The sequence below is a fragment of the Lichenostomus cassidix genome, chromosome 2 (genome assembly GCF_008360975.1).
Source record: "Lichenostomus cassidix isolate B80296 chromosome 2, HeHo_3.0, whole genome shotgun sequence".
In the NCBI taxonomy this organism is placed as follows: Eukaryota; Metazoa; Chordata; class Aves; order Passeriformes; family Meliphagidae; genus Lichenostomus; species Lichenostomus cassidix.
In genome coordinates, this window is record NC_139482.1 from 151,824,905 (window position 1) to 151,849,343 (window position 24,439).

The window sequence follows — 24,439 nt, forward strand, 5'->3', positions numbered from 1 at the left end:
TCCAGCCCTTGCAGCCTCGCCTGCGTCAGGCACGCCACGAGCGTGCCTGGGCAAGGGGCTGTGGCACTGGGCCGGCATGGAGACAGCTCATTCCTTCCATGCTGTCACCGCGGGAGGGGATGCGTCCTCACGCTGCAGCACCCCAAGGAGGGGCAGGCAGCGCCCTGCGGCCAGGACAGCCACCCCGGGGGTGCCACCACAGCCAGGACAGCCACCCCGTGGGTGCCACCACAGCCAGGACACCCAGGCCACCCACCCCGGCAGTGTGACCATAGCCAGGACCCCCAATATCAGCCCTTGTCCCCACAGCGGGGCTGTGCCACACTGTCCCCCGGGCCAGGGTGTAGCCTCACCTTGTGCTTGGCCAGCTCGATCTCGCAGCTCTGCAGGTCGGGGCGCAGCGGTGCAGGGCCGCGCAGCTGCTCCCCGGTGCGGCTCAGCCACTGCAGCAGCTCCGCTAGCTGGTGCTGGAACTGCCCCAGCCCTAGCAGAGCTGCCTCCAGCTGGTGCTGCCGAGAGGGAGCGGCGACGTTTAGGGAAACAATGGTAGCCCCGGACCCACCCAGTGCCCACCCAGTGCCCACACTGCCCTGTGCACCCACCCACCACCCACCCAATGCCCACCCAGTGCCCACACTGACCCAGCACCCACCCACCCAGCCCATTCATGGCACCCCATGTTTCCTCCCAGCCCTGCCCTGTGGCTCCCGTGCTCTCTCCTCACCTGCCGGCTGACAATTTCCTCCTCCAGGTGGTCCCAGCGCTGGCGGAAGTCACTGAGGGTGGCCAGGGTGTCCCCCTGCCCCGTGCCCCCCTGGTGCCGCAGGCTCTCCACATCCACCTTGCACTGGTACAGCTCCCGTTTGAACTCCTGGGGGGTGGCACCGGCTGGTTGTGTGTCCCCAAACACTGGGACAGGGTCTGCCTGTCCCCATGGCACCACATGGCACGGCACAGGCATCTGAGCCCTGAGCTGCTCCTCTGGGGGTACCCAGCCAGCTCGGGGACTTGTTGGGGGCAGGATTTGGCCACCCCAGGCAGGACTTGGCTACAACTGGGGCACCAGCACTGTCCAACCTGCCATCCCTCCATCCCAGCACTGCCTAGAGCACCCACTGCCCTCCCTGCCCTAGGTATCAGGGCATAGAATGGCACAGCATGGCCCAGCGTGGCACATCGTGGCACCTTGAGCTCCGCCAGCTGCTGTTGCACCATGTCCAGGTCTCCACCGACCAAGAACTCCTCGGCGATGCGCAGCTCGGCTGTGTCCAGCCACTCCAGCAGCCGCTGGGGATAAGGGAGACAGGAGGTCATGAGTGGGGACAGGATGGTGAAACAACCCCCCACATGGGGGATCTGCCCGAGGGTCCCCAAACCCACCTGCATGGTGTCCTGGTAGCTGAGGGCAGCCTGGAGCTGCTCCTCAAGGCGTCCGTTCCTCTCCGTCCACACCCGGCTCAGGCTGTGCCAGGAGGAGTAGAGCTGCGGCCGGGCACGGGGGTCAGCGGTGCCACAGCGGGGGACAGGACGTGGGGGTCAGGATGGACAGGGTACAGAGGTCAGCAGTGCCCCGGGGGGACAGGGTATGGGAGTCAGTAGCGCCATGGGGGGTGCTGGGGCACAGCGGTGGCACCACAGGAGCATGCAGGCGTGGGGATCAGTGACACCATGTTGGCGCCCGGGCACAGTGGAGTTGTGTGGGGGTCAGTGGCGTTGAGCAGGGGTCTGGGGTGCAGCGGTCAGTGGCACTGATGGGGATCAGGGGACACCCCACCCCCTCAAGCAGCACCCACACACCCCCAGGACAATGTCCCTCTCCGAACCCAGCCCCAAGGACACTCACATCGTCCAGGCTCTTGGTGACGTCCGGCTTGTCGGGGTCACCACAGGAGGCCATCAGCTCCACGCCCAGGCTGCCCAGCGTGTCCAGCTCGCCCTGCAGCGCGTCGATCTCCTCCCGCAGTGCCTGCACAGGGCACGGGGCTCAGGGCTGCCCATGCGGTGGCACTGCCCACCATAGCCCTGCCCAGCCATACCTGCATGGTGCGCAGCCTCGTGCGGATGGCCTCAGGCTCGCCACCAGCCTCCTCCAGCCCCAGCACCAGCTGCTGGGTGTCACTGAGTGCCACGGCCAGCTCGGACAGGCCATGCCAGAAGCGCTCGGCCAGTGCCAGCAGCTCTCGAAGCCACCGCTCCTGCTCCTGGCAGCGGCCGCGCAGGCTGCCCCACTGTGACAGCAGTTGATCCGTGCGCTCCTGGATCCCTGTGAGGCAAAATGTGTCAAGGATCAGGGTGCTGAGGGGACCCAGAACCCACACACAGCCCCGACAGGGACATGGATCACCTGCCAGCAGGGCCACACCCACCCCTCCGCGCCAGTACCTCTGGCCGCGGCGTCGGAGCTGACCGCCTGCATGGTGGCCAGCAGCTCCTCGCCCTGAGCACGGACACCCTCCAGGGCCACCCCGAGCTTCTCCAGCTCAGCCAGGGCCAGGCTGTTCTCCCGGATCTGCTCCCGCAAGTGGGCCGCGTCGCCGCGGACGGGGGGCTGGCTCTGCAGCCGGCTCTGCAGCCGCTCCAGGCACTCCAGCAGCAGATCCATGCGCTCCGACAGCTGGGGACCAGCCCGGTCACTCGAGGGGATGCCCCTGGGGACGCGTCCCGCCCCAGTGCCAGCCCCGTACCTGGCTGTATCGCGGCAGAGCATCTTCCAGCAGAGCCGCTGCCTGACGCACGCGTTCGCGGATTTGGCCGTACTGCTCCTCCACCTCCTGCCAGCGCCGCTGGAACGGCGCTCCCTGCTCTGGGCTCAGCTCCACCAGCTGCGCTGACACGCGCTGCAGCTTCCCCACCAGCGGCCGGTGCTCGGCGATGGCTTCCCGCAGGCTCTGGCAGCAAGGAAGAGCCGTGGGGCTGCATTGGGGTGGGATGTGCCCCGTGGGATTTGCCCCACAGGGATGGGTGCTGGTGCACTCAGGTGCTGCTCGCAGAGGACTCCTGCTCGTTGGGTGCCCCAGCCCGGTGGTCCCCATGGCGGTGCCACTCCCATCCCGTCACCTCATGTCCCTTTTGCCCCTGCGCTGCCCACACCTGCAGCAGCGCTTGCTGCTCCTTGAAGGCCTCGTAGCTGATGGCGTTGGGGGAGAGCTGCACCCCCAGGGCCTGCGTCTCCTCCAGCCAGGGCAGCAGCTCCTCGAGGGCCTCGGAGAACTGGGTGAGCAGGGACTGGGCGTGCTCCAGCTGCACGGCGCAGGCTCCGCTGCGCAGGGAGAGCTGCTCCGTGCGCTCCCGCAGCACCTGCACCGACGGCTGCGGAGACAGGGGGTCACCGGCTGGTCAGGGACACAGGGCACAGCCATCTCCCGGCGCTGGCAGTGTCCCCCAGACGCCCTCGCAGCTCACCTGAAGGCGCTGCCGCAGGGGCTCAGGGCAGCAGCGCAGCAGTGGGTCAGAGAAGCCCAGCAGACGCTCGACCAGCCCCCGGCAATGGAGGATCTCGGCAGAGAGCAGCTGGAATGGAGCCGCAGGTGGGTGCCAGGTCCTGGCAGGACCCAGAGGAATGGGGATACCAAGCAAGCGCCCACAGGACCCCTGGGCTCTGCTGCAGACTCACCTTCTGCTCAGAGAGCTGCGAGCGGAGAGCCTCAACATCCAGCTGCACACGGCCGATCTCCTCCAGCCGCTCGCCCAGCCCAGCCACACGGGCGAGCTGGGACTCCAGGACCTGCTCAAACTGAAGCAGAAGGACAGACATCAGCTGGGGAGGCTGTGCATGCACCAGGGCAGCTGCTTCAGCTGCTTCACAGACACCCAGCTCATCCCAGTCCCACGGGACTGTCTGCCATAAACCCCCCGTGTCCCACCCAGACCAAACTCCCCGTGCAGACAGCGATGCTGGGAATGGTGAGAGGTTCAGGGACCCCAGTGTCCCACACCTTCTCCCTGTCACTGGCAGTGACTGAGGGCTCCTGGCCATCCTGCTGGCTCTCCTGCTCGCCCAGCTCCTTCTCCATGCGGCTCAGCCACAGCGCCAGATCCTCAGGGGCCGTGCCCAGGCGAGACGAGGCCTCCAGGGTCTGCCCCAGCCGGTGCATGGTGTCGGCACTGCTCTGGCCCACGATGAGGTAGCGCATCCTCAGCGACTCCATCTTCTCCTGCGTCAGCTGGGCCTCCTCCCCTGTGGCAGCATGGCACTGGCATCAGTGCCACCACGCTGGCATCCCTGAACACGGGACTGGCCACACCGACAGCTTCCCAAACCCATGATGATCATTCTGTCCTGACCCTTTTCCTCTCCTAACCTGTCTCCTGCTGTTCACAGACCCAACTCTGGCCTCTCATCCCACTGCCAGCAAGATCCACCTCCCCAGCTGCACCTCACCACCACCAAACCCTGCCCTACCATGACCCCCAGGCTCTGTCCTGGCCCCTCTACATCCCATGGGATGCTGTCTGCCCCCTCACACCATGCCACAGCTCCCAGTGGGGAGCAGCACACCACCCCGAGGACCCCCAGTGCCCATGGATCCCCTTGCTGGGCTGGGCTGACACTGTGCTCATCCCATCCCAAATCCCACGGTCCTGACACTGCGGCCACCACTCCCGACCATTGCCACTCGCCTGTCACCATCTCCAGGACCCGCTGCCCGCTCTCCAGGGCGCCGTCCAGCTCCCCCAGCCGCCCGCGGATCTCCTCACAGAGGGCCTGCAGCAGCGACCAACATTGACACAGGTGGCCGTGTTCACCCTGTGCCCACCCCCCGTCCAACCTGCGCCCACCTGGGTCTGCTGGTGGGCGTCCTGCATGCGGCCGACGCAGCCGTCAGCACGCCAGAGCTGGGCCAGCTGCCGCTCTGTGGCACCGAGCCACTCCTGGAAGGCATCTACAGCCTCCTGGAAGCCCTGGGCCGCCGGCAGGATCCGCTCCAGGCAGCCATACCTGCGCCAGGAGGGCTGGGTGAGCCGGGCAGTGACAGTCCCCAAAACCAAGGTCCCAGCCAGATAAAGCCCCTCTCCCCCACACTGGGGTCCCCATGCCCTGTGCTCTCCTGAATTGAGGGACACAGCAAGACCAGTGTCCCCACAGAGGGACCTGTCTGCAGAGCCCTGGACCCACTGCTCCTGTGCAGCCCCAGCGATGGGGACAGTCCCTCCGTCATGGTGGCCGCAGTGCCAGTGGGGCAGAGCACAGGGACATCAGGGTGTCACGGAGACTCCGCACGGGGGAAACCGGTGGGCAGAGCCTGTGCCTGCAGGATGGGGCTGCCAGCCGGGTGATGAGGACCCACCTGGCTTCAGCCTCCTGCATCAGCTTGTCCCACCTCTCCTGGAGGCCGGAGAGGCTGGCGCTGCCCTCGGCCGCCGCCGTGCCAGGGCCGTGTGCCGTCAGTCTGTCCTGCAGGACGAGCTCCACGCGTGGCCTCCGCTCCTCCAGCAGCCTCTTCAGGAGCTGCAAAGATGGGGGACATCGTGCTGGGGACACCTGTCCACCTCTGCCACCACCACAGCACAGCCCTGGGCAGCCACTGGAACCTCGGGCCCCTAATCCCCTGCCATGGTGTGCGTGGGTGGGACAAGCCGGCTGGCCCTGCTGACCTTCTGCTCCTCCAGCTGCGCCTTCACCACCTTCGCCTCCGCCGACGGCGGCTTCTGGTTGCTCACCAACTCCTCCATGTCGGCCACCCAGACCAGCAGCCGCTCCAGTGTCTCTTGGCCCCGTTCTGCTGCCTCCTCTGGGACAGGGACAGCCCGTGAGGACACCTGTGGGGAGAGGTGGCTGAGCCATCCGTGTGGGCAGGTGGGCGACAGCCATGGGTTTGGGGTGCAGCCCCCAGACCTTGCCCTGTCCCCAAGGTGACACCGGTGACCCTGCCCAGCCCATGGGGTCCTCCCTGGCATTCTTCACAGGGGTCCCCAAAGCAGGGGCTGCACACCCTGTGCCATTTGGATCCCTCTAGACACATGGCCTCCACCAGCTGAAGCTGAGGGAAGGGAGCTCCCTGTCCTACAGCACCAGGCTGGGTGCCCAGCCCGATGGGTGCCACCAGCCCAGCCCACACCAGGGCACAGACAGTGACTCCCCACGAGCCTGGCCAAGGGACCTGAAGGTCAAGACTTGCTGTGGAAAAAGCTCTGCTAGAGGGTAGCCCCGTGGCACAGTGTCCTCCCGGCAAGGATCTCTGTCCGGCAGTCACCTCAGTGGCATCCACGTGTCCAGCAGCAGTGAGCTCCCCCACGCACTCCGTCAGCACAGTGACCGTCCGGGTGACCACGGGCTCACCGCCCTTCTCACCCGCCGGGTACTCGGTCACCTCCACGATCTCCGTCACGATGGTCTCAGTCACTTCTGTCACCTCCGTCACCTCCCGGGTGGTGACAGGTTTCCAGGACCAGGTGCTGCGGGGAACGCTGGCCCGGGGGGGTGTCCAGGCTGCGCCCCCCACCTGCGCCCTGGCCGGAACACCAGCCGCACCCCCGTTCTGCACCGCCACCTCGGACTGGCTGCGCCTCAGCACCGGGCTGCCCGGTCGACTCCGAACGGCACCGGGCACCGGGCTCCAGCCGTTCTCCACCGGCACCGGCGCCTTCTCCAGCAGCCCCGGCCAGGCCTCCATGACGCCTCCGGTGGACGGCTGCCCCGCGTCCAGCCCTGGCTCCCGCGGGAGCTCCTCTGGCCGCCGGTTCTTCTCGCCCAGGCAGCTGGGCCGACTCACCGAGTTCCCCATGGCGCGGGCGCCGGGCCCCCGCCTCAAATCCCGGCCTGCAATGAGCCAGGGGGTGTGCGTTACCGGGACCACCGCGGGGTCCCCAAACGCTGGCCTGCGCTCGGATCGACCCCCTCTCTCCACTGTGCTGCCGGGGCTGCCTGAACTCGTTCTCTGATGTTGGGAGTCCTGGCCCTCCAGCAAAGGGCTGCCAAGAGCCAGGGCACCGGGACAAGGAAATGGGACGCTGGCCGTCCCTGGGGTCTGGCGGAGGGAGGGGACCCTCAGGGAACCCCTGGAAGTGCCCAGGGTGCCTGTCCTACACGCCTCGGCAGAGGACGCGGCAGTGGCGGCAGCACCAGGCACTGGGGAGAAGCAGATGCTCCCGCCCGGCGTCGCCTTGTGCCGTTGGATTAACGAGGGCGGCAGAGCCGGGAGAGAGGAGCATCTGCCCGGGGGGACGGGGGGCTGAGAGCAGTGGGGGGCGGCGGGGGCACCAACCGGGGGGCGGGGAGGGGACAGGCAGGTGGCCTCCCCACCCTGCAAGCCCTGCCGCAGCCATAAATCCCCAGCGTGACCCGGCAGGACCCTCCCCCGGCAGCCCCCCCGCCGCAGCCGCAGTGCTGCTACCCCCCAGCCCCCCGCCTCACACCCGGCCCTCCGGCACGGCCCCGGGCACACGCCCCTGTGCACGTGTGTACACACACACACACGTGTGCAAACACACTCACACGCTTGTACACACACACCACACACACACCCGTGTGCACACCCCACCCAACAGGCACACCCCACGCTCACACCCCTGGCTCGAGGGGTGAGGGCAGCGACAGGACCCCCACGCCTGCATCAGCCGCGACACGAAACACACCTGTAGCAGCCCCGCACACGCGTGGGGAGCGCACGTGCGCCCACACGCACCCGCCCTGGCCGTGCCCCTGGCGTGGGTACCATACCCCGAACCCCCACGCACTGCCCGACACGCCGTGGAACAAGCCGCGGGCACAATCCTCGTGCACGATCACCGCACACACTCACATCCACAGCAGGGTCCCGACACACGCACCCCCACGGGGCATCGCACTCCCACCCCACCGCCCCACCCCGCGTGTCGGGGTCCGCGGGGCTGCACGGGGTGGGTGGGCCACGATGTGGGGTGACTCGGGGAGACCCCGCACCGAGTCCCCCGCCCCGGCGGGCTGCGGGACACGGACCCCACCCGGCGCCGCGCACACCGCAGTCCCGGACCCTCGCGGAGCCCCCGCCCCGCACTCACCCCTCGGCGACTCCGGGCGTCCATGGGGCCGGGCCGGGGGCACCGCCGCCGCCGTTACCGGTCCGGGGGGGCCCGGCCTATGCTGGGGAGCGGGGCGGAGGCAGCGGGGGGAGACTCGGTCCCCGTTACCGCCGCCCCAGCCCCGCCGCCTTTGTGCGCCGCGCCCGCGGCGCGGGGGGAGCGCGGGGCGCGGGGGGCACCGGGCGGAGACCCTGCACCGGCACCGGCCCGGCTCGGCGGGGCTGGTCTGACCCCGGACGCACCGCCGCCCCCGTTAACCCTCCGGGCGCCGATCGCCGCCGTTACCGGGGAAACCCCCGGGGCCCCGCAGCCATCCCGCGGGGGAGGGGCGGCGCCGGCCCACCGCCCGCCCCGCGCAGGCCGGGGGGGCGACAGCCCGCACCTCGCACTGGCCCCGGCACCTGCACCGGCACTGACACTGCCCTCTCACCGGCACCTGCTCCTGCTGCTGCACCTGCCCCAGCAGCCACCTGACACCGACACCTGCACCGACACCAGCAACTGCTCCGGCTCCGGCACCGGCACTTCACTGACACCGCACCGGCACCAACACCAACACCGGCACCAGCACCAATACAGGCACCAGCACCGACACCAGCATCAGCACCTGCACCTTGCACCTGCACCTTGCACCTGCCCCACACCAACACCTGCACCGACACCAGCCAAGGCTGTGCTGCCTCACAGTGAACCCCAGGACAGCACAGCCCCACGGTGTCCCCCCCACAGCGACACAGTCCCTCAAGTTTTGGGGGTGCACTCCCCATCCCCCCGGCTCTGCTCCCCCAGGCAGTGGATGCTGTGGTCACTGAGGGTCTTGGCCCCATTCTGTGGGGCTTTTTGGGTGGGGAGGCCCCTGAGGCAGGGGCAGGGGGGGCTCAGTGGAGGAGAGCTTGGCTGGGCTGCCAAGATACCATAATGAAGCCCACCCTGAGAGCCAGGGTGCTGCAGGCCTGGTTCTCCAGACCCCCCTCGCTGCCACCCTGGGTGCTGGAGGGACCAGGGGACAGCCGGAGGTGCCCAGATCGGGGCTGCTCCTGCCCATGGTGTGAGCACCTTCCCCGCCCTGCCCTGACTCAGCTCCAGCACTGCTGCCTCCCTGCTAATGAGAGCCCCCCAGGGCGAGGGTCCTGCCCCACAGAGGCGCATGGGTGCCCCTTGCTGGGCCCCGGGAGCCGGGGGGCCGCTGCAGGCACGTCGGCCACGCTGATGGATGGGGCTCCCTGGGGTCTCCTGGGAGCGGCGGGCGGCGGGGCCGGGGGCTTTGTCTGCTGCCAGAGACGCTGCTGGGAATTAGCATCTGCCACGGCCTCGGTGGCTCTGCACCGTCCTGCAGCAGCTCTGCATCATCCTCCCCACGCGGCTCTGGAGCCTTCCACTGCTGGCACCGAGGTGCTCGGCACCCAGCATGAACCCCATGGCACTCCAGGCACCCCACAGCACCCCACAGAGCCCAGCCGGGAGCTGCCAGGGAGAAGCTGGGCGGGGGGTGAGGATCCAGCTCCTTCAGCAGAGCTGCTCTCCACCTCCGTCCCACGCGTCGCCGGCAGCTCGCCCGGCACGCTCCGCAGCCCCAGGTACCGGGCTCGGGGTGGCACGGGCGCCCCGGGCAGAGGAGCCCGGCGCGGGGCACCGGGCGGGAGCGGTCGGCTGGAATCCACAGCCTCAGATCCCGGGAGCCGGGTGGGTTTCTGTGCGGCCTCGGCTTTGTCTGCGCCGGGGCCGGGATGAATGGCCCTTTCAGTTTGTGCCGTCATGTGTGCCGAGGGAGCCCGTGTGCCGGCCAGGCCTCGAACAAAAGGAGCCGGCGAGGGGCTGCGAGCGGGGCGGCGAGGAGGGGCTGCCGGCAGCCCCCACTGCGCTGCTCCCGCTGCGGCTCCGCGCCTGGGCAGGGGGCACAGCAGCACACGGTTGCACAGTCAGTGCGTGGGCACAGAGCCGTCATGTCCTGATAGGGGCACACCCCCTGTGCATGGCTGTACACCCCCATGCACTGCTGTACACCCCCATGCACTGCTGCACACCCCTGTGCCAGGCTGTACATCCCCACGCACAGCCACACACCCCCTGTGCCCACCTGGACACCCCCATGCACTGCTGCACACCTCTGGTGTTTGGCCACACCACAGTCTGGTGCAGGTGGTGGCCCTGTGGTCAGCAGGGCTCCAAGGCAGTGATACCACGAGTACCATCAGGACCGTGTGGCTCCAAGCCAGCAGCACAGTCGGGCTGGGCAGCAGGAGCTGGGGATAGGTGACCTAACACCGGACGGTTGTAGAGCTGTACTGCAGGGTCTCCCAGCCAGCTGTGGCCAGATGGCTTCCACTTTTCCAAGGACCAAGACCTCACCAGCCTCGGTGCAGATGTGGGCTGGTCCTGCCCGGCTCTGCGTGGCCCAGGGCCAAATGTTACCTGCAGGGCAGTGCCAGGCTCCGGCAGCGCCAGTAGCTGCTTTTCTATGGTGTCCAGCCAGTGCCGAAGGGCGAGCAGCTGCTCCTGCACCTCCAGTCTCTGCTCTGACCGCAGGCAGGCTCTGGGGAGAGAGCAGGGACACACCAGGCTATGGGGGACATGGCCACTGTCCCCCCTGCCCGCCCCGCCCTGAGCTCCAGCCTCACTGCCCACCTGCACAGCCACACCTGAGCTCAGAGCTGTGCTCACTCCCACCCTGCTTGCCCCAGCACAGCGAACCAACGCCCTCCCCATCCCAGCACTGGCCCAGACTCCTGAGCTGTGTAGGGTTCACCAGCTCCCCCATCACGGTGTGAACACCCAGGCACACCCACAGCTCCCAACACCACGTCTGGCAGTGCCCAGCAGTGCCCGTACCTCTCCATCTCCTCCCTGTCCTGTGGCGACCCCTCCACACTCTCTCCGGTTAGCCCAGTGTCCCCCACAGCACGGTGCATCTGCAAGTAGAGCAGAGGGACGGTGGGAACAGGACACCAGGTCCTGGCAGAGCGGCAGGGGACAAGGCTCCACAGCCTTGCCCCCAGCATCTTGGAATGTCACTGTGTCACCCCCAGGGACAGCCCATCCCCACCAGTTGGGACAGAGCTCCCCTGGCTGGGATCCCCGATGTCTGTCCTGCCTCCAGCCATCCCCAGTACCTGCAGGTTTGGCTTAGCTCCAGCTCCTCTGCATTCCTGCGATACACCCCATTTTCCTAATCCTTTTTCTGCCAGGATCACTCCCAGATCTCACCCTGTTGCCTTTCAGATTACCTCTGGTCCCTGGTGTCCCCACACCTGCTCTGTGCACTGCAGAGCCACGGTCCAGACCCTGGCTGAGCCCAAACCAAGCCACAGCAAACTGACCCATGGCAAACTGACCCCTGGCAAAAACTGACCGACAACAAGCCAACCCATGGAAAACCCACTGCATTGACACGGAGCAGGGATGTCTCAGACCAGCTGCTCCTGACTCTGATGCTGCAAGTGCAGCCACTTTGCCACAACACACGGGAGGAGAAGCCAGGCAAACACCAAGATCTACAAATCACCAACACCCTGGCACAGGCATGGATATGAGGCATGAATGGGCAGCAGTTCCGTCGTGTCCCGGTGGAGAGAGAGACTGGCAGGAGGGATCACACCAAGCCTGCACCCAAAGGCTGAGTGATGCTGCTCCCACAGCCCTGTAATTAATTGGTCACTAACCCTGGTGATTAATTAAGCCAGGTCACCTGGCTGAGCACAAAGAGGGGGAGACACCATTGTGGATCCTGTGAGGGGAAATGGGGCACAGCCACAGTGGTGCCACAAAGATGGTGATGAACCCGAGATCTGAGCAAAGACATGACCACGTCTCCAAGATGCTGTGCCAGGGGAAACAGCCAGAGAATGTGAGTTGGATAAACAGCAGATAAAACCGATGTGGAGCAGGAGTGACATGGCACTGCTGCCATGGACGGACCTGGGGAAGGTGCCATAAAGCAGCTGAGCAGGAGCTGCAGCACAAACGGGCTGGGAGTGCCTGGGTTATATCTGCTGCAGAAGCCAGGGTGCAGCCAGGAACCCCACCAGGAGCAGCAGTGAATTCCCTGGATGAAGGGAAGAGGCATCAGGCAGATGCTGGGTGCTGGTGCCGCAGCAGCTCCTCGTGGCTGGAGTGCCAGCAGGGCTCAGTCCCATCCAAGACACTCTGGGGACATGGGCTCATGGCAGACCCTGCTGTCATGATGCCATCAGCGGGGCCCTACACACCCACAGCGTGGCCACCTGCCCCAGCACTGCCACCCACCAGCTGGATGAGCCACCAGCAGCGCCTTGCTTCCTCCTGCTCAGGGCCAGGTGAGTGTCCAGGGAGGGAGCAGGATGGCACAGCTGGGGCCACCAAGGCTCGTGGGGTCGTGGCAGCTCCACTGCAGCCACACATGGTCCCACAGCCCTCCTGCCTCACGCTGGTGGTCCCTGTGTGCCCTACAGTGGACCCTCATCCCTAGGCAGAACTGCAGTGTCACAGTGCCAGCCTTGCTGCCAGAGGTTTGGCACAGCAGAGGTGGAGGATGCTACCGCAGGTGGGCAGACAGTAACAGCTTCTGCAGTGGGAAACGCTTTTCCAGCCCAAATTCAGCCTGGGCTGATGGGGTTGGGGATGGGGATGGAGCTTCGACGATCGCTGCCAGCCTGTCCCAGACACGGTGCCAGCGCTGCTCCAATCGGGACGTGCCAAGAGACACGAGACCACGAGGAGCAGCGAACCCCAAACGGGTGCTGGGATGTGCTGGGGGCGACATTTTCCTGTGAGGGTCCCACAGCCGCCGCCTGCCCCTATTCCCTGCAGGGGTCGGTTCAGAGTACCCCCAGAACCGGCTCGGGCACCAGACAGACACCCGGGAATGTGACAGCAGGATCAGACGGATCTGGAGCTGCTTGACAGCCGCTCCGCGGTGCCGCTGAGGGAGTCAGATCCTCGCACCACGCTGCCCACACGGCACCACCGCCATCCGCACTGCATCGCTCTGGCCCTGAGGATGCTCCATCCCGGCTCGCACCCCCGAACCGCGGTGGGATTCACCGGGCCCGGCACAGACCGGCGGGGCACAGAGACAGCAGCGTTTTACACGAAGCAGAGCAGCCCTTGGCCGCTGCACCCGGGCTCCGAGCCTCAGCGGCACGGCCGGGGGGGTCTCGGGGGTCCCTGCCCATGAGGAGGTTCAGCGCCCCAGCGAGGGGGTGGCGTGGGAGAGGCCGGTCGGTCTTTGTGGAGAAGCTGTACAGAGCGTTCCCGGCGCGGCGGGGGCCGAGCCAGCAGCGCCTGGGGCGGTGGGCATACGGAGCTGGCAGCTGCTCTGTGCCAGCAGGGCCGAGCGGCCACGCTTGGGACAGCGGCCACGGGTCCCACGCCACGGAGCACAGCCAGGACGGGGCGGTGCTGCCACTCACGCCGTGAAGGGCGGTCGGCAAACGCTGGTGTGCGCCGGGCGGGGGGCGAGGGACTCCTCCGGGGGAAGAAGGACCCCTCCAGGGTGCTCGGCACCACAGCCCGGGAGGCACTCGTGCCACCGCAGTGCTGAGGGATGGTTTAACTCGGGGTGGTGGGGAGGGTTGGCTCCAGCCCACGCAGCAGCAGGGTGGGATGAGATGCAGGGTATTAAAATGGGGAATATCACGGAGTTCTCTATCTTGATGAGTTTAGCCCGGTCAGTCACAGCACACAGTGCTGAAGGGGCTTTGGGAGCGACAGGGGGTATCAGTGGGGCAGGAGGGTGACATGGAGCAACATGAGATGATGGAGAGTCCATGGATAAAGGACATTGTGCTTCATGGGGAAAGAGGCCAGCTTGCCTCAGGTGCAGCCCAGATCTTGGGACATCCCCCCTCCCCACCCTCCTGTGCCCCTTTGCCAGCCCACTGCAGGGGGATCCCACAACCTTGGGTACACCGGGCAGGGTCCCCATGCCAGGGGCACAGGATTGAAGGGGTGTGGAGGATAGAATCCCCTCTGGCACACAGATGTGAGTCCCATGGCTGGGCTCAGGAGCAGGGGGGTCTCTCCCCAGGAACCAGAGTTGGACCCTGTGGCTAGCACAGGTCTTTCCCATGAGAATTCCTTTTGTGTTTTATAAATAAAGATAAAGTTTGGATGTTATTAAAAACAGTGTCCCAAGATCTGGACGGTGCAGGCCTGGCCAATCAGGCCTAGGGGGAGGTTTCTGACTGACCAATCTGGGTGACCTTTGAAAACTCTATATATATGACGAAATCAAAACAATAAAGGTCTTCTTTTCCTTCTTGCCACTGAGAATTGGGTTCTTTACTCTGCTAGCGGCTCAACAGCGACAGGACCCCACCAGTGTTGGGGGGTGGTGAGAGACTTCCATCCCATAACATGGCACTGGGTCAGAGGGCTCTTGGTGGTCTCATGAGCTTTGGGAGAGGTGATTAGCCCTGCAGGGGTGGGGGGGAAGTCAGGAAGTTGGCGGGTAAGCAAGGAATATCTGGGGGAGCAGGGAACATCTAGGGGACACGAAGAAACTTTTTGGGAGGCCAGTGAGGTGGGGCAGGGCCCCAAGCAGCTTGTGTCACCTGGGGGAGTGTCTTGCTGCCCTGGGACCTCTCCTGAGCCCTGCAAAGGTTGCAGCAGCCTGCAACCCCCAAGTTCCCCTGGCCCTGCTGCACCTAACGGCCACATCCCACTGCCAGTGGGGACAGACGGACGCTGCAGTTAATTGCTGGTGGACAATGCAATTAACGTCCTACCCAGCCACCACCATCTGTCCCGGCCAGCCTGGCCTCCCCACCCGGGGCTGCTGACACGCTTGGCTGGTCCCAGCGTACTTGAGACCCCACCAGCCCCTGGACATTGCAGGGGTCCTGCAAAGTCCTGACAGCTCTGGCGCTCCTGGCACCGTGCCTGGGCTCCTAGCACTGCTGAAGGATGATCCTTCTGCTCGGGGAGTCGCAGCCTGGGCAGCAGAGTGGCACCTGGCTCACTGGACAGACCCCTTGAGCCACCTGTGCCAGTGGCTACACTGACATCTCCAGGTTTGCCAGGGCTTTCCCTTCTGAATGCTGCTGCCCTACTCAGTGGTTTCCAGGCCAACAGGTCCTGAATTCCCCCCAGGTCCCTCATCCTCACAGCCAACCACTGCCATCTACCTACAACAGTCCCTCACTGCCCAGAAAGGGAGTGACCACAGCACAGCTCACACTGGGCAGAGGCCATGGCACCAGCAGGCATGGCCCTGGACCAACAGTGGTAGTGGCACACAAGGGAACAGTACCATGGAGGACAGTCTCCCTGCCCACTGATGGAGGGATGGGTCTGTCCTCACATGAAGGATGTAGCCCCAGAAGCCTCCACAGCACCCACTCCCCAAAATCAGGGGTCCACTGTCTCAGTGCTGCACCCACACTGACCTCACGACGGTGCCACCAGCATGGGGCAGCTCTGGGGACACCCCTGTGGCCCTGCTCTGTGCCTGGCAGCACCAGGGGTACACCCAGGCCCAACCCTCAGGTGCAGCACCTGCACCAGGAGTTGGTCAGATCCCTGGCACCCTGACACACTTCACCATGACCTGCGGCAGCACATGCAGCCCACGGCAGGAACCGGAGGGAGGCAATGGGAGACCATGGCCAAGGTGGCGAGGCCGGAGGGATGAACAGACCACACGGAGCTACCGTCTGGTTTCAGAGGATTCTCCTTTACTGCCCTTGCAGGGGAGCCCTGGGTCCACACTGCTCCTTTTACAGACACTTTGCAGTATGTACAAATTTAGTGTTTTTCCCCCAAAAAGAGATGTGTTTGGGTAATCAATGGACCCCCACTCTCCCGATGAGTTATGGTCGGGGTGTGGGGGGCCCTGGGAGAGGGGACTGTCCTGGAGCCGCGCGCAGTGGCACCTCATGCAAAGCCAAACGGGGTAATGAGAGCAATAACGACACCGGAGGCGGAGGGTAACATGACTGGATTTACAGGAGGCAGATGAGAGCGGGTGGGAAGGAGGAGATGTTTTGGAGATCCGCAGTGAGCCCAACACCACGCCGGGAGGCCACCCCCAGGGAGGAGGGAGTGTGTGGGGCGAGTGGGGGCCAGGTGACCCTGTGGGTGCTTCTTGGGCCATTGACTGCTCAGGCACTGTAGCCTCGGTCTCTGGCTGGGGACTCTGGCAAGTGCAAAGGATGAGGGAGAACGTCCCTGTGTCCTCAGGTGCGGTCCCACTGGCCTCAGGGCAGGGGACGGGCTCCATGGCGGCGATGAGGGGAGGTGGTATGGACATCCAGCCACACTACAACAAAGCGAACAGAAAAGATGGGATGAGACAGGGAGAACAATCCATGAAATGAAGTCACCAAGCCTGGCTGTCAGTGCCGCGCACCTGCCGTGGAACCGGGACGGACCGGGGAGGTCGGCATTACCTGTGCTGGTGAGCAAGGCCGAGCAGCTGCCGCCTCCGGGGCTCCCCTTGAGCCCATCCACGACCTGCTGATGTCGGAGACCCAGCTCAGGAGCTCACCCAGCGGCACCGGGACGTCTTTGTTGGGACTGGAAAAAGACGTCTGCCAGAGAGAGAGCGCGTTAGCGCTGGCACAGGGCAGGAGCCAGGGGGATGGAATTACCGCGAAGAAGAAAAAGGAGGCTGGTTTTATAGAAGTCTGCCTATTTCTAACAAGAGTGTGTGCCAGGCTGCTACAGCATCCCATGGCCCACCCTGTGCTCCAGGGGTCCCGTGGCCCCCATACCCTTTGTGAGGGTCAGGAAAGCCCCCGTGGCAGGGGGGTTCTGGGTGCAAGAGCTGCGCGGAGCCAGGCTGGGGCGTGGGCTCTGGCAGACACCTGCCAATGGGTCATGGAGCCACACGAGTGTGAGGAAATCAACCTCAAGCAGAAGCACTTCCCAGATACACGGAGAGACAGACAGACAGACAGACCGGCCGACCGCGGCGGGTGCGTCCCAGAGGACGGGTGAGCGGGTGGGCTGGCGGAGGCAGGCGCGCAGCGAAGCCCCTCGGTGGGTGAAGCGGCAGAGCGGAGGCAGGTCCCCCCGCGTGGCACGGAAGCACCGGGCAGCGCCAGCGCGGCACTTACGGTCGGGGCACCAGCTCCGCGGTGTGGTGGTGGGGATGTGCCGGGAGGCCAAGGCAGGGAGATGGGGCAGCTCAGGGGCCACGGTGCAGAGCCCCCTCCTCGCCACGCTGAGGGTGAGTGGAAGGGGTCCAGGCAGCAGGCGTGTCTGGCTGTCCGGTGCCGAGGAGCCCGCGATGTCCTCCTCTGACACACCGGCTGCAGTGGGGTGCACCACGGGGCCAAGGTTGTCTCCTCCTTTGGGGTGCGGGGGCTGAAGCCGGCAGGTTAATTACAAAAGAGTGCTAAGTGGTTAGATCCAAACAGGGAACTGTTTTCCTGGTGTCCGGCTCGGCCGTGCCGTGTGCGAGCAGCGGCAGGATTGGCGCAGCCAGGAGCAGGAATGGTGTCCAGCTCCCGGGGCGCAGGGCAGGGAGGGTAGTGTGTATTCTTTCTTGTCTCTTAATATACAAACACTGTCAGCACATTCGCATATATTAATTTATTAGTCTTGTCTTTTTGGTTAAACTTGAGGCACTGCTTTGGGAGAAGAGTGGAGGTTCAAAATTAAAAAAAAAATACTAGTGATTAGCCAGCAGCGTTGCCACATGCGGAGCGGGTGAGGCTGCGCCTCAGGGGGCTGGCAGGTCTCAGGCCACATGGAGCAGGGGCCCGCACACCCCAGGGCACTCCCCGCTCGCCTCCCACCCGCAGCTTCTGGATGTGGACAGGGCGAGGGCAAGGGCGGCCACCTCCACGGTGCCCTGGGTACCCTCCGCGTATCTGCGCCCGAAACTCGAGGAGGAGTAGGAGGAGGAAGAGAAGGTCATGGAGAAGCCGGAGCCAGTGGCATCGAAACTGCCGCGCCGGGAGCCTGAGCGAGAGCCAGTGCGAGAGCCCGAGCGGGATCCAGAGGTGGAGCCGGCACTGCTGACGTTGTAAGGACTGTAGTAGCCCTTGCTGGATTGGGAAGAAGCCTCCAGCAGCCGCAGGCCAGTCCCATCCTCGATCATGCTCCGGTCCATGGCATCCTTGTAGGAGATCTTGAGCTTGGTCTTGGGGCAGGTGAGGTACTTGGAATAGGTGTTGACATCCCGCAGCTTCTGGGCAGTCCGCGCGTCAATGGTGCCCTTCTGCAGTGCCTCATCCAGGGAGACACGGCCTGGGGCATCAGGCTCGATCAGGCCCCCTGTCAAGTACTGCACCTCCAGGAACCGCTGCCCGGCCTCGTAGTACAGCCAGCCCTTCTTCAGTGCCTGTGCCGCTGACATCTTCGTCTTGGTCCGCGGGTCCTCAAAGCCGTAGAAGGCCTTCTGCGCCAGGTTGATGCGGTCCACCATGATCTTGTCAACCAGGCCCTTGTTGACCGCATCGGCAACGGTGCACTTGTCACCAGTGTTGGGGTCGATGATGCCCCCCGTGCAGGCCTGGGCTTCCAGCAACCGCTGCCCTGTGATGTTGTCCACCAGGTTGCGGCGCATGGCCTCCGTGATGGACACCTTCTCCAGAGTGTCCGTGTCCAGGATGCCTGCCACTGGCCCAGTCTCCTCGGTCGGGTCAGTCCACATGGAGATCTGTGTCCGCGTCAGGGCTGGGCTGACGGTGTAAGAGGAGGAGGATCCTACCGAGGACGACCGTGACCGGAAGCCACCCATGTTGCCAGAGAGCATGTCAGCAAACTCGGTGATGGAGAGGGTGCCCGAGCGGTACTGGTCCAGGGCTGATTGGTCAATCAGGCCCTTGCTGATGGCATCATCGATGTCATACTGGCGCCCTGAACGCCTGTCAATGATCATTGACTTCACCACGCCATCGGAGGAGGAGGTGGTGATCTCCTCCCACTCGCACTCCTGCTCTGACAGCTCCAGGTAGGTCTGGTGGTCAATGAGGCCCTTGCGATAGGCTTCATACACGGACATCTCCTTGCCTGTCTCTGGGTCAACGATCACCACCCGGCGCTTGCGGACGGAGGATTTGGAGGAGGTCTTCCTCTCCCGCTTCTTCTCCTTCAGAGGCAGGAGGCACAGGCCAGTCTCTGGGTCTGTGATGCACCTCTCCATGAGCTGCAGGTACGTGAGGTTCTCTTCCGTGTTGGGGTCAAAGAAGCCCTTGGTGTCATCACTGGGGTCCAGCAGGATCTCGTTCATCTCCTCATCAAAGAGGCCCCTCTTGTAGGCCACTTCCACGGGCAGGCGATGGCTCTCCTCAGGGTCAATGATGCCTCCTGTGGCAATCTGTGCCTCCAGCAAGCGGATCCCGTGGTCCTTCAGGATCAGACCCTTCTTCATGGCCTGGAAGAGGGAAATGAGCTTTCCGGTGTACGGGTCCCGGTAGCCGGTGACGGCCCTCTCGGCAGAGAGCAGCTTGTCCTTGAACTCAGGGCCCACAATGCCCATCCGCACGGCTTCCTCCACCGTCAGCTTGAGGCCCTTGATGGGGTCAATCACGTAGCCTGTGGCCGCCTGTGCCTCCAGGAGCTCAAAGGCAGTGCCGGGCCTGATGATCCCTTTCTTCATGGCCTGATAGACGGACAGACGCTCCTTTGTGGAGTCCACGAAGACGCCAGCGATACAGCTGGTGCCCTCAAGGAACTTCTTCAGGTTCTTAGAGACCTCCTCAACAGAGGTGAGACCCTCCTGGAGGCGTTGGGCTGTGGCTTCATCCATCACCTTTGAAAGGACCAGCTCCTCCACGGTGATCTGCTTCCGCAGGCCCCGGAAGGTGAGTTTCCGTGTGTCGCAGAGTGGGAGCAGGAGGAGCCTGGAATTCTCGTCCTTCCGGCATCGCTTCAGCAGCTGAGTATAGCTGAGTTTCTCATCCGTAGAGGGGTCCACGTAGCTCCGCACCTCACTGGGCTCCGACAGCATGTCGTATGTTTCTTTGTTGATGAAGCCCCGCTGGTAGGCCACCTCCAAGGGCAGGTGGAAGCCCAGGTGTGGATCAATGATGCCACCGGTGGCGATCTGGGCGTCCAGGAGCTTGAGGGCCTCTTCACTGGGAATGAGATCCTTCTTCATAGCCTGGAAGAGGGAAATCTTCTGTTCACTGTATGGGTCTCTGTAACCAGTCACCGCCCTCTCTGCAGACAGGAGCCGGTCATGGATCTCCGGCCCCACCACGCCCTTCCTGACTGCCTCATCAACGGTCAGCATTTCATTCTTTGTGGGGTCAATCATGAAGCCGGTGGCTGCCTGGGCCTCCAGGAGGGAGCGGGCCACTTCGGGATTGATGAGCCCCTTCTTCAGCGCCTGGTAGATGCTGAGTGTCTGCTTGGAGGATGGGATGTAGATGCCAGCCACACAGCCTGACCCGTAAAGGTACTTCCAGACAGTCTCCACATTCAGGAGCTCCTGGAAGGTTTTGGAGCCCTGCTTCAGCAGGTTGTAGATTTCCTGTGAGATAATCTTCGCCTCATAGAGTTCCTCAGCTGTGATGCGGCGCCGGACGTAATCATAGGATGTGAGATTCTGCTGCCGGATGATCTCAGTCTTCTCAATGATCTCGATGATAATGATGATCATGCGCTCCTTGGATACGCGGCCTGACTGGAACTCCTCCATGAGCTGTTTCCGCTGCTCCTCAGGCAGCAGGTCTGAATGCATGATCTCCCACAGAGACATGGAGGAGCCTGCCCGGCTGCCCACAGGGATATCCACCTGCGTCTCCTCGAACACCTTCCGTGTCTCAGCTTCAGTGTACATCTGGGTGGTTTCCACCACTTTTGGTTTCTCAGGCTCCCGCAGAGGCAGCAGGTACAGGCCAGTCTCAGGATCCTCGATGCACCTCTCCTTCAGCTGCAGGTAGGTGAGGTTCTCCTGAGTGTTGGGGTCGAAGAAGCCCTTGGTGTCATCACTGGGGTCAGAGAGGGTCCGGTTCATCTCCTCATCAAAGTAGCCACGTTTGTAGGCCACCTCCACGGGCAGGCGGTGGCTGTGCACGGGGTCAATGATGCCACCAGTAGCGACTTGGGCCTCGAGCAGACGGATGCCGTGCTCCTTGACAATGAGCCCTTTCTTCATGGCCTGGAACAGGGAGATGGTATCGCCCGAGTAGGGATCCTTGTACCCCGTGACAGCTTTCTCGGCCGACAGCAGCTTCTCGTGCAGCTCTGGCCCGACAACGCCAGCCTTCACCGCCTCGTTGACATACAGTTTACGGTTCTTCACAGGGTCAATCAAGAACCCAGTGGCTGCCTGGGCTTCCAGAAGGACCACAGCAGTGCTGGGCCTCAGCAGGTTCCTCTTCATGGCCTCATAGATGTTCAGCTTCTCCTTGGTGGCCTCCACATAAACACCAGCGATGCACTCACTGCCATGCAGGAACCTCCTCACCGCATCTGTCTCAGAGAGGTCCTTCACCGATTTCTTGCCTTCTTTTAGCTGCTCGTACTGGGCTTTGCTGATGATGCAGGACTCCAGCAGCTCGCTGGCTGGCACCGGTGCCCGCAGACCACTGAATGTCAGCTTTTCCTGCTTTTTGGTCTCTGCCTCCTCGATGATGGTGATCACAATCTTGATGATCTTCTCGATTGTCACTTTGCCGGTCTTGTACTGTCGGAGCAGCTCCCGCCTGTGCTCCTCCGTGAAGTATTCGGAGTGGATCAGCTCCCAGATGGTCATTGTCCGGCCCTTCATGCTGCCCACTGGGACCTCTATGGTTGTTTTGTCGAAACACTCCTTGGCCTGGCTGTCGGTGTAGACCTCCTCCTGCTGTGACTGGATGGCCTCATCAGACAGCGGCAGCAGACACAGGCCAGTCTGCTTGTCACGGTGGCAACTCTTCTGCAGCTGGGCATAGGTGAGGTTCTCCTGGGTGTTGGGACAGTAGAAAGCCTTGGCATCATCTCGGAGCTCAGTCAGGGCCTTGTTTATCTCTGGGTCAAAGTAGCCACGCTTGTAGGCGACCTCGAGTGGGAGGCGGTGGCTGTTGACGGGGTCAATGATGCCACCAGTGGCAAGCTGGACGTCCAGCAGCCGGAGCCCAGTGTCACTGGGGATGAGGCCCTTCTGGAGTGCTTGGTAGAGGGAAACCGTCTGACCTGTATAGGGATCCTTGTAGCCGGTCACTGCCTTCTCCGCTGACAGCAGCTTCTCATGGAACTCTGGCCCCACCACCTCAGCCTTCACGGCCTCATCCACAGAGAAGAGCTTGTTCCCCACAGGGTCGATGATGTAGCCAGTGGCAGCTTGCGCCTCCAGCAGGGACAGGGCAATCTCTGGCTTCAGCAGGTTTCTCTTCAGGGCCTCGTAGAAGGTGAGCTTCTGGCCTGTGGACTCCACCAGGACGCCAGCGATGGCGTCGGTGCCCTTCAGGTACTGTCGTACAGACTCCATCTCTGCCACATCCTTTATGGACTTCTTGCCCTGGTGCAGCTGGTTGTAGAGGTCCTTGTTGATGATCTTGCTCTCCAGCAGCTCAGCGGCGGGCACGGGGCCGCGCAGACCCTCAAAGCACATCTGGCTCTTTTTCTCACTTTCCTCCACAACCGTGATGACGATCTTGATGATCTTCTCCACTGTGATCTTGCCAGTCCTGTACTGCTGGATCAGGTCCCGCCTTTGGTCCTCAGTGAAGTATTCAGAGTTGATGAGCTCCCAGATGGTCATCGTCTTCCCTTGGAACTTGCCAAATGGTGCTGTCACTGTGGCCTTCTTGAAGACATCCTTGGCTTCCTTGTCAGTGTAGACCAGCTCTCTAGCTTTGGCTGCTTGGTCAGTGAGTGGCAGGAGGCACAGCCCTGTGTCCGGGTCAGTCACGCACCGCTCCATGAGCTGCAGGTAGGTGAGGTTCTCCTGAGTGTTGGGGTCAAAGAAGCCCTTGGTGTCATCAGTGGGGTCAGAGAGGACCTGACTCATCTCCTCATCAAAGTAGCCACGCTTGTAGGCAGCTTCCACAGGCAGGCGGTGGCTGTTGACAGGATCAATGATGCCACCAGTGGCGATCTGGGCCTCCAGCAGGCGGATGCCATGATCCCTGACAATGAGATCCTTCTTCATGGCCTGGAACAGGGAGATCTTGTCACCTGTGTACGGATCCTTGTAGCCGGTGACAGCCCGCTCGGCTGACAGCATCTTGTTGTGCAGCTCTGGCCCGATCACTCCCTCTCGCACCGCCTCGTTCACCGAGAGCCTTGCATTCCTCACGGGGTCGATGATGAAGCCAGAAGCAGCCTGTGCCTCCAGGAGCACCAGTGCTGTGCCTGGGCTGAGCAGCTTCTTCTTCATGGCTTCGTAGATGCTCATCTTCTGGTTGGAGGGTTTGATCAGCAACCCGGCAATGCTGCTCTTGCCCTGCAGGTACTTCTTGACATCCTCCCTCTCGGAGAGCTCGCCCACACTCACGACACCCTTTGCCAACTTGTCCAAGCTCTCCCTGCTCAGAATGCCAGCATCAGCCAGCTTCTCTGCTGACACCTTCTGCCGGATGCCGTCGAAGGCAAACTCCGGCTCCCCGTTCTGGGCTAAGCCGTCCATTGCATCCCGGCCGTTGGGCACAGCCTTGATGTCCAGCAGCTGCGTCGTCGTCACCAAGGCCTCCCCAGGCAGGTCGTCCGTCTGTATCATGATCTCCCGTCTCTGGGCCAAGGCGGCCTTGTACTCCTCCTGCATCTGCTCGAGCCTCTCCCTCAGCTTCTTGTTCTCTTCTTCCAGAAGTTTCTCCTGCTGCTGTCGCTGCTTCTCCAGCTGCTGTAGCTCCTCCTGCTTGTGGCGGACATTTTCCTCAGCTTCTTTCTGATGCTTCTTGGCTTCATCTAACATAGCTTTCAACTGCTGCTTCTCCTGCTCCATTTCCTGCTGCTGCCGCTCCTGCTCTGCCTTCAGGTTCTGGGCTTTGTTCACCTCATCCCTAAAGAGCTTCTCCAGCTTCAATTTCTCCTCCTCAATGAACTTCTCCTTCTGCAGCAGGGCGTCCTTCTCCGTCAGGAAGCTCTGCTGGAGGAGCTGCGTCTCCTGACGGAGCTGAGCCTGCTGGGCCACCTGCATCTGGGGTGCAAGAGAGGACAGTGTGGTCAGACACCCAGGAGGGCAGTGGGGTACTGGGGGTGGGCTGAGGCAGGGGGATGGGTGGCAGGGGCGGCACAGAGGCACAGAGTCACCCACACACTCCCTGCATCATGTAAGAGTTAAGGAGCAGAGCCGGGGTTAGGGAGCCACACACAACACTGGGCAGGATGAGCAGGGGGAGGACATGAGGGAACCCCCAGCACTTAGGCTGGGAGCTGGGCACAGAGAGAAACACGGCAGGATGCACCACGGGGCAGAAGAGCCAACCCAGGTGGTGGGGATACCCCCTCCATGGCAGGAGGACAGGGGTTTGGGGTCCCACTCTGACGCTGCCCCCTACTCCACGCATATCCCTGACCTGCCCAGGGGGTCCTGCCCCACCATCCCCAGTGATGGTCCTTGGGGACCTGGCCAGGGATGGTG

At 63.6% G+C, this 24,439-nt stretch overlaps 1 protein-coding gene across 31 annotated transcripts in view; it reads right to left on the reverse strand.

Annotated features, from left to right (window-relative positions):
- Nucleotides 1-24,439, reverse strand: part of PLEC (plectin) — an 83,977-nt gene that overhangs the window by 12,700 nt on the left and 46,838 nt on the right. For 29 of the 31 annotated variants that reach the window (XM_085053846.1, XM_085053845.1, XM_085053844.1 and 26 more), the window contains one exon: nt 17,500-23,995. In XM_085053846.1, the coding sequence (XP_084909972.1) occupies nt 17,663-23,995 (6,333 nt within the window). In that variant the 3' untranslated portion in view covers nt 17,500-17,662. Of the gene's footprint in view, nt 1-353; nt 510-724; nt 872-1,185; nt 1,288-1,380; nt 1,483-1,843; nt 1,967-2,036; nt 2,264-2,382; nt 2,615-2,684; nt 2,889-3,090; nt 3,310-3,402; nt 3,511-3,613; nt 3,734-3,935; nt 4,178-4,620; nt 4,706-4,779; nt 4,940-5,288; nt 5,450-5,595; nt 5,761-6,194; nt 6,761-7,980; nt 8,539-10,413; nt 10,535-10,830; nt 10,911-16,367; nt 16,509-17,499; nt 23,996-24,439 lie in introns of those variants that run through there. The other 2 variants (XM_085053864.1, XM_085053866.1) reach the window with 2 other exon arrangements.